Raw genomic sequence first — 13,569 nt, forward strand, 5'->3', positions numbered from 1 at the left:
TCATCATTTCTAGAATTTAATCTTTACAGCAAATCCATGTTACAGGCATTACTAACTCTATTTAACAGCTGAGGTTACTGAGGCATAGAGAGATGAATTAACCTCCTAAGGCCACACAGCTAATAATAAAAGGTGTTAGAATTTAAATGCAGATCAATGGGACCCTGAATCTTATATCCAAGGCGACTTTGATTTAGGGCTTCTTTTTCCTTAGATCCCCGAGAAAACATTACTGTAAGGGTACAGATCATTGGATTACACACAGTGACACAACCCACATAGGCCAGTGAACTTCAGAGCCTTCAAGAAAAGGATGATTTTAGAGAGACACAAGAAAGGTCAAGCAACCCAAAACTGTAAGTATGGATTATCTCAGGGAATATTTTCCCAAAAGAAGTTTTCTCTTCCATTCATGGATACACCACTAAACAAAATGAAATGTGGCATATATGTACAACAGAATATTCATAAAAACTAAAGAATAACTGGCATTTCACAATGCGGATGGGTCCTGAAAATACGCTGGTAAGTGAAAAATAAATCAGTTATAAGTGCCACTTATGTTCTGATTCCCTTTATCTTGGATATCTCAGGAGGAGAATCTATGATTAGACGAGTAGTTGCCTAAGGCATGGGGAGAAAAAACCAGATGGATTTGATGCCTAAATGGGGCATTCTGGGGGGTCTGATGAATATTTTCTAAAATTAGCTTATGATAATGACTTTGTAACACACTGAATAAACTAACAGCCTTTTAAAAGGGAAGCTTCTGTGTTGATAGATTATATTTTAACAAAATTGTTTTGAAAATTATTAACTGACTTTTTAGCTTTCCCTGTCAAATCAAAATGAAATAATTCCTTAAGCAGAAATCAAAGTGTGATAGATACCAATGGTTCCTGAATGCTGATTTATATCTCTGGAGTGGAAAGGACGTGTCAATAGCCTCCCTTACTATTTTATAGATTCCTATTTAGGTTTTGGTTGTTGAAATAAAATATTAAGACTTCCCGTGCATTTAGCAGTGTTCTGGGTGATGGGTTATAACAAGACAGAACCCAGAGCTCACTTTCATGATCTAAGTTTTGATGAAAAGAATGGGGATCTTCAATAAAGGGAAGGGGGCTTTACTGAAAATGTAGTTAATTAAAAGGGAAACCTAGGAATGCTATGTAAAATCAGATTTATTAATAACATTTAGAAATGGACTCAGATGAACACATCATGGAGTTGAGGTGATTTCATATTGATTTTGTTGATTTTAGTTCAATTTGTAGTCGCTTGCAGGGAACTCTTTTACTAATCATAGCTGAAAGGGGACACAAGTATAAGACGCTTCATTTAGCTGCGAACATTTTAAGAATTGACTTGCAGCGAAATATTTGTAGTCACTTAACAGTTGACTATTGTAGCAATGCATCCTCTATAATCAGATTCTGCCTCTCAACTCTGATTTCCTAGAGTTTCTCAATTCATGGGAGGTTGCTTCAGCTTCTCACAACCCCTGTAGGAAGACTTATACTTTATGTAGCCTCAGGGAATAGGGTGTGATAGAAAAAAATTACGAAACCTTCAGTCAAGGACTTCTGGGGAGATGGTCTGGAATTAAAACATAGAAAAATGCATTGTTACTTGTGTATCCTCATCATGTTGATTTCAAAGTCTACTGATACGCTTGGACCTTTTCCAAGGAATATGGGAAGCAAAGAGTGTAAGTGCAGTTCAGTTTAAATGTTTAAATGTGCTGGCTAGCCATCAAAATATAGGTCAGTGTTCAGATGCCTTAAAAATGCTCTTCTTTTGGAAATCTAATCGTTAAAAGTAATAAGGACAATTTAATAGAGTTTGTACTATTAAAATTATCAAAGATTCTTATAAAAATAAGCAGCAACTCTGGGTGACACTGCTCCTAAATTAACCAGAGGTGTCCAGTGTGGTTCATTAACTTATCATGCCCCTGTGAGTAGTGAAATCTAGAAATTGAACACAATGCATTTCTCCTTTTTTCCCCATTAGAGCTGTAGCTAAGCAAGTGAATTCCAAGCTAGCTGAAACTCCTCATCCCCTGTCTAATGTTGGTCACAAGAAAAACCTCTTGGTTTTCAAAGTGATGAGTCTGTATTCAAAGACACTACCATAGATGGTCTCCTCTCTCTCTCTCTCTCTCTCTCTCTCTCTCTCTCTCTCTCTCTCTCTCTCTCTCTCTCTCTCTCTCTCTCTCTCTCGATAATAGAGATATTTGATATCAGTGTAGATAATAAGAGCAATGCTATCTTAGTAATTACTTGACCACAGCATATTCCCAGATCCTTAAATTACAGAGGAGGACAAATCCTCTTGAAAGCAGAATGCTTAATTTGGCTCTGTTACCAAAGAAGTGCAAAGCAAAAGCATCTACATTCACTAAGCCACTGCATCCTTTCCCTCCCTCCTTCCCTCCCTCCCTCCCTCCCTCCCTCCCTCCCTCCCTCCCTTCCTCCTTCCCTTTCTCCCTCCCTCCCTTCTTCTCTCCCTCCCTCCTTCTCGCCCTTCTGCCTTCCCTCCTTTCCCCTGCTGCCTCTCTCTGTCTCTGTCTCTGTCTCATCTCTGTCTCTGTCTCTGTCCCTCTCCCTCTCCCTCCCTTCCCCCCCTTCTCTCTCTCTCTGTTTCCAGCTCAATTTTACCCTAACTAATAAGCCAGATTTTAAAAGGATTCCAAGATAAGTTTTAAAAATAGAACCATTGACTAAAAACAGATTTGACATGAAAATCACTGTCCTGGGGAAATAAACATAGTTGACTTCTCTAAGAACTGTCAAAATTATTTGTGAAATCTCATCTCAAGAGAGTTCAGCTATGTTTATTGAAACTTGCCCTTTAGATATAAGCATGCCCAAGAAACAAGGTGAATGAGTGCCATTCAAAACATGCTAAGAAAATGTGTAGCTTTACAGAAACTTGAAATAAATTTGTTTGATTATTTGAAATATGCAACCCATATTCTCACAAGATAAAACCATGCCTTATAGCTTTGTGAATGGTGTTCCTCCATTCCTCCTCTTCTTCAGTTGGGACATGACACTCTGGCCAGTGGTGTAGACATTCAGGGTGGTTAGACCTCTATGGACACCCTTATAGACATACCTAGGGATGATTTACAATCTACGCAAGTTGACAGGGAAGACTGATCATTATCACTGCTAGCCCAGGGAGGTAGCCATTTTCCAACTGCTACATCAAAGAGCAAGTTTAGTGAAGAGTGGCCAGGACTTAAATTCTCCCGAGAAGATCTCTATGGTGTTGATTTTTGGTAATGCTCTAGTTTTCAATGTGTCTGAAAGATATCCCCGGATTTACTGTGAAATGTGCAGACTTTGTAGTTTGCTAGTATAGTTTTCCTGCATCCTTAAAAGTCTTAATAATTTAATATTTTTCTAGAAGTAGTCCTTTTTCAAACATAATAATAAGTAGCAGCATCTAAGAAAGGGTTGGTTTGGAACTCATGGTTTCCTTTTAAGTCCTGGTCAGATTTTTTACCTTGGCAAAATTACAATGGAACACATGCCTAAACTTTAGAAAGAATGTAAATGAGTAGATAAATAAATAAATAAATAGGATGCAACTCTAATCACCTTTGAGTTATTGATCATTAAGTTCTGTTGAAACTGCACACCCCTGAGATGAGTCACCTTCCCACTGTGTCTCCAATACCCATGGAACCAAGCTTCCCAAGGCTTTCACGTTGTTCAGTGGAGCTACCGAGGGAGCTCTGCTCATGCATACTTACTGCCTTTTTGTATAGGGTGAACTAGCAAATACCTTTGTCAGATACTTGAGAATTTTTCTGACACAAGGCTAGTGTTTTGCTTTTGATTTCTTCGGTGTCTTTTAACTTTTGAGACCCACGTTCCTTAGAGAACACAAAGAAAAAGCTTTAGCGTTTAATATGTACGTAAACATGAGTGTGTCTGAGTATATTGGCTGAAATGGTCTGTTCAAATCCAAAGGCTTCAGAGGGTTTGAAGCAAATTTCCTACCTGGAATTTTGCTGTCTCAAGCTAATTCTCTCTGCTGCCTCGTGATGGTCAACTCACAGAATAACATTCAAATGTAATATAATTGAGCTGGGTTTGGTAGCACCAACAGGTTTTCTCATGAGAAGTAAGTTACACTAACTCTAATGTCACGTGCTTTGTGGAGCAGTGGTTAACTCAAGGATTGCCAAGAGTGATAATGCTGTCTGTAGTGGATATACCTTGACAAGGATAAAAATCCAGGCATGCCAGAAGGCAGATTTTTATGAAAGGGAAACAAATCATTATTAGACCACCTGAAAGTTTTCAAAGCAAATGGAAATATCAAAGGGAAGAGGGAATAAAAAAAAAAAAAGGAAGGTTGCAGAGATGAAAGCAAGAGCACATATTTTTGTCATTTCTTTCCTCTGCTTCCCAAATGCATTACCAGAGAGGGCTATTCTTTCCAGCAAGCTCAGAACTATACAGCAATAGTAGTCACACCTCCTCCCACCTGCCAGCCTTGAAAGGGCAAAGAGGCAGGCATGCCCCCCGCCCCCCGCATGGGCACTGTGGAGTAGCCTCATCTCCTGCAGATGCATGCCTGTCAATCTGACAGCTGTACAGAATTTATATATATATATATATATATATATATATATATATATATATATATATATATATATACCATACACAGAAAGCTAACAACATACCGCATCACTTTCCTTTGGCTTATTGGGAGCAGAAGAATGAACCTAAATGTCAATGATGGGCTCTGTTAGAAAGTTTCGACCAGCAACATTTAGCAAGGGGTTTTGAAAAGAAATAGACATTTGTACCACACTCTGAGCAGGTACAATGAGTAGAGCTGCTTCAGCTAAGCTGTGTTGTATCGCCAGTGCTCTCAGTTTCCAGCCAGAAACTCATTGTTTAAAGTTTCTCTCTAAAAATACCCCATCGTATACAAGAACACTTCAGATGTTTTCCTTTTCCTCTGGAGAGACTATTTACTCAATTTCCAAGTACTCAATGGACATTTCTGCCTGGATTTTGTATCAGTTAACTCTAGCAACTATCATAAAGCGGACTGAACCGTTTTTGCCATTTGCTTCTAGTAAAAATTCCTTTGCTCTGTATCATGTCTGGTCTTTTTTTTTTTTTTTTTTTTTTTTCGTTTTTATAATACTTATTAGCACCAGAGTGTCCGAATGGGACTTAGAGGTCAGAATGCACGCATCTGGTCTGAAAAGTCCATCAGAGAAGTTCAGAATTGTCCCTCTGAGACTAATGTGGAGGTCAGTTCAAATGTTTAACAGGGATGAGGAGGGTTAGCCTCACCTGGATCTATTTTTCTAAAAGTAGCACTGGCTTTTCCTTGGTACTCTCCTAAAGGAGGCTTTTCCCTGAGAGGAAGCGGGATGTCTCGGGCCCTGGACAACTGTGCTGAAAATCTTATGCAGGGGCGATCAGTAAGGCAGTGCGGACAGGCCCTGTGGTAAAGCCCAGTTTCTCCTCTCAGGAAACTTCAAAGGAGGCAGGGTCTGCTCCAACTATGTCTCTTCCTTCAATCAGGTTGACTTTATAGGGTGGGCTGTTGTCCTCAGCTGATTCTGGGGTATTCCAGAGTTTTCCTCCCCAACGCAAAGAAGAAGGGAAAAAGGATGGGAGTAGGGTGGCTTATGTTGGGGCCACTTGGCCCTGAGTGCTGGGTTATTCATGTCCTGCTGGCACCCTTGGGATATGGTCATCGTTTTGAGTCTCTGTCCGATGAGAATGCTGGATATGTTACATGGGCACTAGGGTGTCTTGGGCCTTAACTAAACATTTACCAAACCTGCATCGCCGATATTCGAAACTGAGAAAGTAGGATGGCAGCTCCTTCTCAGACCATGGTTCTATAGAGTGGTGCTGCAGTCAAAGCAAGTGAGCGACTGATAAGTGACAGCTTCCGGAGAAGCCCCGGGGGTGAGGTGTGTCAGAAGACACAATAGGCCAGCTCCCTGGCCACTATGTGCCCCACCAATCACAGTCCTAGAAGCTGTAACAGACCACAGAGGGTTTCTGCTTAAGTGAAATGCCTTGTTCAGTGGGGCACTCGAATGAGCAAGCTCTGTGGCATCATTTGATCTGCCATGCCCACAAATTCCAGTTCCAGTTCGAGAATGCTTTTTGCAAATGTTTCTTTGCTCTAAACTAGCATTGTTTACCCTCTAAGATAGTACTGCTTGGGCAGGTGAACGATAGATAATCACAGATTATTAAATATTTCAAAAAAGTGATGAGAAATGATTTTGAAGATTTTGGCCATTAATATGCTTGAGGTCATAAATATATACAGCCTGATTTGAGCATTGTACAATGTGTCCATATACCAACAAAACCAAGCATTCCATGAAATCAGGTGAATATGTATAATGTTTATGTCTTACAAATTAGGGGAAAATTTAAAAAGAAAATGACAACTGATTAGCTTTCTCTGCCTGTTCCTTTGTCAATCAAAATTTTACTTTTCTATATCTGCAGTAAGGCAACAATTTGTGTGACATTGTTACCCTCAACAATAAATACTTGCTAATCAGTGAACACGGGGATCCTCCTCTGGGGATGGGGTATGCACAGTTATGCTTCAGAATACTGTGGTTCTTAAAGAAGCCTGCGTGTTAAGAGGTCCAGATGATTATTAGTACAGCACCTGCCTAGCAAGTGCAAGACGTCCTGGCTTTGACATTGCACAACACGAAATAATAATGATGGCAATGATAGTAATAACCCAAACCTCTGTGAGTGCAAAGCTTATTCAGAACACTGTGTGGAGTAACACAAAGACGTATCTATCAGTCAAGGTCAAATGCTCAAGGGTTTCAGGAGGTGCAATGATCTCTGAGAGATGGACTCTCAAGGCTTCCTGGCCATAGAAGTGCAACCTGCTCAGAGATGCAGAGTATGGTTCCTTTTGAATTGCTTAGAAAGCAAAGATGGAGATATGCAGATAACTTAAAACTTTGTCATGTGTGTGTGTGTGTGTGTATGTGTGTGTGATGAAGAAGTGTATTGTAGGAAAGATGGATGGATAATTGACCCTTGTTATTCATATGTTCTCAGATTTGTGTTACAGAGGATGTGTCAGGATAGATGAATGCCAAATGATGGTCTTAAAAAAAAAAAAAACAGTTGGTCCTGAGAAGTGTTATATCAAAAATAACTTTCCTGGAAAAAATAAATTAATTAATTACTTAAATAAAGACTGTTCAAGTTGGGCATGCTGCTGTATACCTGTTACCCCAGTACTCAGGAGGCTGGGACAGCAAGATCACAAGTTCAAGGACACTGCTTCAAACAATGAAAAGCAAAACAAAGCTGCTGCAAGCTCAATTCTTCTTTTAAGCATGTGAAGTCATACAAATCTGAGTACACTACTCCACACCCTCTCAAACAGGGTTTGGGTTTTTTCCCTCTCTTTTCGAAAGTGTGGTAGCTTCAGGGAATATAAATAGAAAGTGCCCATTGTTCCAAGGCGAGAGAGTGAAGATGAACTCGTAAGTAATGGAATGCCATCCAAGGCTCCTGAGCAGATGGGAAGCACGCAGCAAGTGGCCACACAGAAAAATTAATCTAGCGTGGCTTGCAGTGTGGAGTAAGAAAGGCAGGAAATAGAACCTAAGATTATTCTCATAATTTGCTCAAGATCAACCTCACCAGGAACTGCAATTTTCAGTCTTTGTTTGTTTTTAATTGATTTTTCCTTTCCAGCCAAAGACTACATTCTTTAAATGTATTAGTAAATCAACCTCCCAGAAACCAAGGTAAAAGCAAAACTAATGCGGCTAATTAAGGAAGAGGTGCTACCAGACTCTGAATAAGAATAAGAAAACAACCACTCAACAATATATGTGTCAAAGAATCAGGGGCTAATCTGAGAGCTTTGGCTTCATATGGGAACTGGGAACTGGGTGTCACCTTCAAATTGCCCAGTATAGAATGGGCAATGAAATACAGCATCTTAGAGTTTTCTACCAGTTAGTGAAATAGATGCCATGGATTAAAACTGAACATGGTCCCTGACTGTCATGGGTTTCATCCTCTTTCGTAAATTTCCCCAAACTAAGAGACTCAAGGAGCCAGGCACTATGTGAGTAATGTATTCTTTGACCTAGCGTTTTGGAAATGGATATTCTTTCCTGGCAGCAATGGCAACGACTAGGTCTCATTATCAGCTTGACTGGGTTTCAGTCACCTAGGAGATCTTCCTCTCTATGTGTCTGTAAGGTATTTCATAGATGCTAAATTAAGATGGAAAGTCCCACCCTGAATGTACACAGCACTGCCCCATGGGCTGGGGTCCTAGACTGGAGAAGAGGAGGATGCCAGCTAAGAGGTTTCCACCTTTCGCCTTCTCTTCATGACTGTGCAGACAATCTGGCCAGCTCATTTATGTTTCACTACCAAGTCTTTCCTGCATGAGGAACTGTACTCTCAAACCAAGAGCCAAAACAACCCCACAACCCCCTTTCTTCCGTAAGCTGCTTTTTCAGGTATTTCCTCACAGTAATTAGAAAAGTAAATACGCCCAGGCCTTCAGTGAGTTAGTGTGAGCCACTCTGCTGCAGTCCTGTCTTCACTAGTACCTTCTCCTCCCAAGGGAAGACTGAGGCAGCTCTTAGATTTTCCTCCATATTCCCTCCCCAAGAGGGATTCTTATTCTTCTGGAAAGAACAGTGACTGGAATCTACTTTAGGTGAGATTTTGTATTCCCTGTCTATTTTGGGGTCTATTTTAATACTCTCTCCTCATTGTCCTTTACTTTTCTATTTTTCCTTCGAGTTACTTCCCTTTATACAGCATATCCTAAGATAATTCTTTGCACATTACTATAATATTTTCAGGAAACAAAATCTATCCATGGCTTGACATGGTACTAGACAAAAAGTCCAATGTGGTGGTTTAGGCAGTCTTTTTTTTTTTTTGCTCTTTGTTGAGGAAAATCAGGATCGTGAAGAAGGAACACTCTTACAAGGAGAACCGTGTCTGCAGTGTTAGTTGGTTAGACTCCTCACACACTGAAGGTTAGAATCCGGCATGTTACCACCTGCACACAATGTTTCACTTATACAAATAGTTAAGATTTTTAACAGGACCTTTGTGAGGAAGGAGCAGCATAAAGGATATAGACCAATGTCTTAGGAGAGTCCAGTCCTCACCTGATGATTCCTACAGCATGGACTCATTGTAAAGAGCAATCTGAAGAGGAGGAAGTGCTACCTTAAATGTCTAGATGTATGACCAAGTCTTTGGCCTCTTCATTTTATTTGGTGGGACATTTTTCATTTTATTCTCATCAAGGCTTTTAAAGGAATACTAGGTTAAGAAAAAGTCCATCTTTCACTACTTAAAACAATTCATCTATATCAGGAAAAATTTCAGGTTATTAAAATAATTTTTGTTTTTATTAATGGTTACTTCTTTGTACATCTTAAAAGTTTAATATATATGTATATGTTTGTGCATTTTAATTTTTTGTAAGCCACAATAAAACAAAGATGCTAGACTTTATGTACACAATGCATTTTATGAGAGGAAAAATTTGACTATAATAGAGAAAACAATTTTAGAAGTCAACCTTGCTAGTACAATGTTTTTTTGTGTGTGTATGTAACAAAAGACGTGGAGACACCATGTGTCAAATCATTTCATCTGGATGTTCAATGCAACCAAATTCAAGACCACAAACCAATCTGAACAACCCTCTGGGGCTCCTTAGTGGGACTTGACCTACATTTCAGCCTCTCTAAGTCACAGAAAAATATATTCATAGCATTTTGTAGTTTTCCAGTTAACCATTCCCTACCCCTGCCCACCAACTTAACAACCAAAACAAACGATCACGAACACCATCAAATGCTAAACAACTCACCATAGATGCCTGTTGAGATGCAGGGAAATGCCTGTGAATAAACCAGACAATAGCAGTTAGTATTCAGAGAGTGGCTTTGCTCAGCATAATCTCTCTAGACATCTGTTTTGCTTGACAATTGGATTGTTTCCAGTTATGAAGTTGCACTCAGAGCTGTGAGTTCAACCACTTAGATGAACTCACAAGACCCAGCTGTTAAATTTTCGGAAATCTCCTAAGACCATTGTTCAGCCATTATTATAAAGAAATTACAAAAATCAGCTTGGCAGTGGTGCCCTCCCAGCATTTGGGGGGCAGAAGCAGAGGCAGGAGGGTCTCTGTGAGTTTGAGGCCAGCCTGGGTCTACAAAAGCTAGTTTCGGGACAGTCTCCAAAGCAACACAGAGAAACCCTGTCCTGAAAAACAAAAACACAAAAAGAAAAACAAAAAAATTACAAAAATCTTGTGGTACATGACTGTAAACCCTGCCCTCAGAGGGTAGGAACTGCTAAATCTTTGTGAGTTTGAGGCTAGGCACAGCTACATAGTTCTAAACTAGCCAAGACTACATTGTGAATCCCTGTCTTAAACAAAGAAGCAAAATGTAATCAATAATGAAATAGATAACACCCAAGCAAAGACAACCTAATGCCCAAAACCGATCCTTTGCAATCACTTTGTCCCATTTCTCTATTGTGTTTTTCTTGATTCTTTACATCTTTCATGTATTGTATGATGGAGTCATCACATGGCAGTAGCTGCCCAGCAGGCAGCTTCTCTTGCCTCTGTGCTATGATCCTCCATCAGTGTTATGAAATTTGGATATCCCAGGAAGCAATCGTCAACCATGTCATGGTATAACTGTAACCACAGTCCTGGCACAAGCACATATTTTTGGTAAAATTCACAAAAATTCATTTAGTGAAAATCAAGTAGCTACTTCAATTTTATAAGAATGTTACATATTTTGTTCTCATATGCAAATTACACATCAGGAAAATTTACTATAAACTTATAAAGTGCATATACTTTTGCTGGGGGAGAGAACAGTACTCATCTCTTACTGACATGTAACAGCTCATACCATATTGTGCTGATGAACTGTAAAGATTCTCACTTTAAAAATGAATGCACAAATGCAGGTGTACATATTCCTTTTGAGGAGGTTTTCTAGCTGTGGAATGTGACCCAGGTGTGGATATACTTCTGCGCAAGTTATTCAAGTCTTTCTGATCTTTGTGATTTTCCACCATAAAAGACTATGACTTAGCCAACTAACTAGAACCAGTAAGGTCGTGAAACTTCAAGGAGAACCGACCCCTTCCACTTTACTAGACCAGCATAATCTTAACTGCATTGGAAACTTAACTTTTACACACGGATAAGTGTGGCTCTCACCCTCATGAAAGAGACTTCTCTTTGCAGCAAACAGAGACTACCACAGCTGGGCAGTAGGGGCACATGCCTTTAATCCTAGAGCTCTGGAGGCAGAGGCAGGTGGATCTCTATGAGTTCAAGGCCATTTTGGTCTAAAGAGGGAGATTCAAGAAAGTCAAGGCTACATAGAGAAATCCTGTCTCAAAAAGACAAAACTTTGGGGGTGAGCTTTGAGCTTTTATAAGCTATGAGAGATGAAGAACTTTCAGCTCCTTCTCCAGCAACATGTCTGCCTGCATGCTGCCACGCTTCTTACCATGACTATAATGGACTAGCCCTCTGAAACTGTAACCCAGCCTGAGTTAAATGCTTTCCTTTCTAAGAGTTGCTGTGGTCATGGTGTCTCTTCACAGCAATACAAATCTCTTGCAACACTAAGACAGATCCCATGAACGGTAGTAAATGGACAACATCAAATTTACTCAATAATATTTTTGGAGGTTTCTTGTTTCATAATGCTTTACTGAGCATTATTTTTTTCTTTTTTTCTTTATAGGTCCTTTGAGTATATATTATGGTTTCTGGCATTTTTTTACTTAATTTCGCTGTGTATGAATATGCATGTCTTTAGTCTATATATTTCTTACATTTTTTTCTTTGACTATTTTTTTCTGGTAGTTTGCTTGCTTTGTCTTATTCCTATTTATTTGTTTTTTATGTTATCTCAATTAATTTTATATTATTTTACTAAAAGTACTAGCTCTCGTACTCTCTCTTTTCTTGTGTCTCCTCCAACTTGGAAGAGTCAATACGCTAGGGGGGTGTGTTTTGAACATGCAGGGGAAATGGAGGCACAACAATTATTTCCACACACAGGTGCTTTCTACTCCACACTTGGTCCTTGTACTTCATGCCTGGAGCAGTTCACTTAAGCTTTCTGAGGGTCAGTTTCCTCAGGAGCCAAAGGAAACCTTGATGCTAGCATCCAAACGTTTGCTGGAATAATAAGAGGAAAAAGAAAAGAAACACTGTCTAAGAAGCTACATCTCTATTAACAATGACTCCAAGAGAGGACACAGTGATGTCTAGCAGGTTGTTTCAAAAGACTTACTAGCCTGGAGCAGACTGTTCTTACTGCAACACTATTGATGCTTTGGATCATACGCTGATTTTTTTTTTTCTTGGAGGCTGTCCTGTGCATACTTGGAGTATCCCTGGACACATCCCACTAGATGCCAGGGGCCCTTTTCTAGTCATGACAGTAAATGCTTACATGGTTAAATGTTCCTTAAGGGATAAATCAGCCATCTCTGAGGACTACTGCTTTCAGAAGACAGCTTTCCATGAACAGACTTTTCAGGGACTGTCTCAGCTACAGAACGACATCTCACTCAGAACCTTGACCCTCCTGGGGCAGCCCATACCAGTAACAGATCGATGACTTGTACAAAGGCCTGGTCATCTTGGCTTCCTCAATGTCATAACAAAGGGCTCTTTTTGCATCAAGCTCTGCAAGAGGTCAGCAGGGCCTGGCACTGGGCCTGATTCCCACTTCATCATCTCTTCTACTCTACTGCAGCTTCTTTCCTCTCTCTTGCCCAGATGCCAATCCTAAAATATTTGTTAACAGACATCTGGCACACTCAGCGCGTCTCAGGGTCTGCTTCCTGGGGAACTCATCTGAACTCACTGCCCTCCACTTCACTCTGGAGTCCAGTTACCTGAATTGTTTCCCCAGATCTAGCAGAAGAAAGAATGCACTGAGCAGAGGGGGGCAACTGTTATTTGCCAGAACTCCAGTCTTCTCTTGGAATCAATCATGCAACTGCACAGCTGGGTATAAATGTATGAAATGCTTTGTCTGTTTTAACAAGGAAGAATAACTTCATCTGAAAATGACATTGCTGCCTTAAATGTGAAGGGAAATGGTGATGTCATGGGGGATGACTTTGGTGATATTATTGTGTTAGCTCAAGAGTCAATAATGAAGCAGAAATGGAAATACAATGTCATGCAAATTTTATTTTACAGAAAATAACTTTGAATATAATTCATTAAACCAAATTCCCACCATTAATCACTCTTTATTGAGAGGGATGAGAAAGAAGGGGGAACGGAAGAAGGAGAAAGAGAGGGGGAGGGAGGGAGGGAGAGAGGGAGAGAAAAAGAGAGAGAGAGAGAGAGAGAGAGAGAGAGAGAGAGAGAGAGAGAGAACAGCAAAAAATATTGTAGCACACATAGGGTCTGTGTTCTTTGCATAATAAATTTTCAAAGTGGACATCCGACCTGAGAAGTTTAAGGTGTCTTTAT

At 39.9% G+C, this 13,569-nt stretch overlaps 1 protein-coding gene across 1 annotated transcript in view; it reads right to left on the minus strand.

Moving 5' to 3' along the window:
- Positions 1-13,569, minus strand: part of Macrod2 (mono-ADP ribosylhydrolase 2) — a 1,850,149-nt gene that overhangs the window by 552,920 nt on the left and 1,283,660 nt on the right. The window contains exon 7 of the mRNA XM_038330425.1: positions 9,904-9,934. Within this exon, the coding sequence (XP_038186353.1) occupies positions 9,904-9,934 (31 nt within the window). The remainder of the gene's footprint in view (positions 1-9,903; positions 9,935-13,569) is intronic.

This window comes from Arvicola amphibius, chromosome 5, assembly GCF_903992535.2.
Source record: "Arvicola amphibius chromosome 5, mArvAmp1.2, whole genome shotgun sequence".
NCBI classification, from domain to species: Eukaryota; Metazoa; Chordata; class Mammalia; order Rodentia; family Cricetidae; genus Arvicola; species Arvicola amphibius.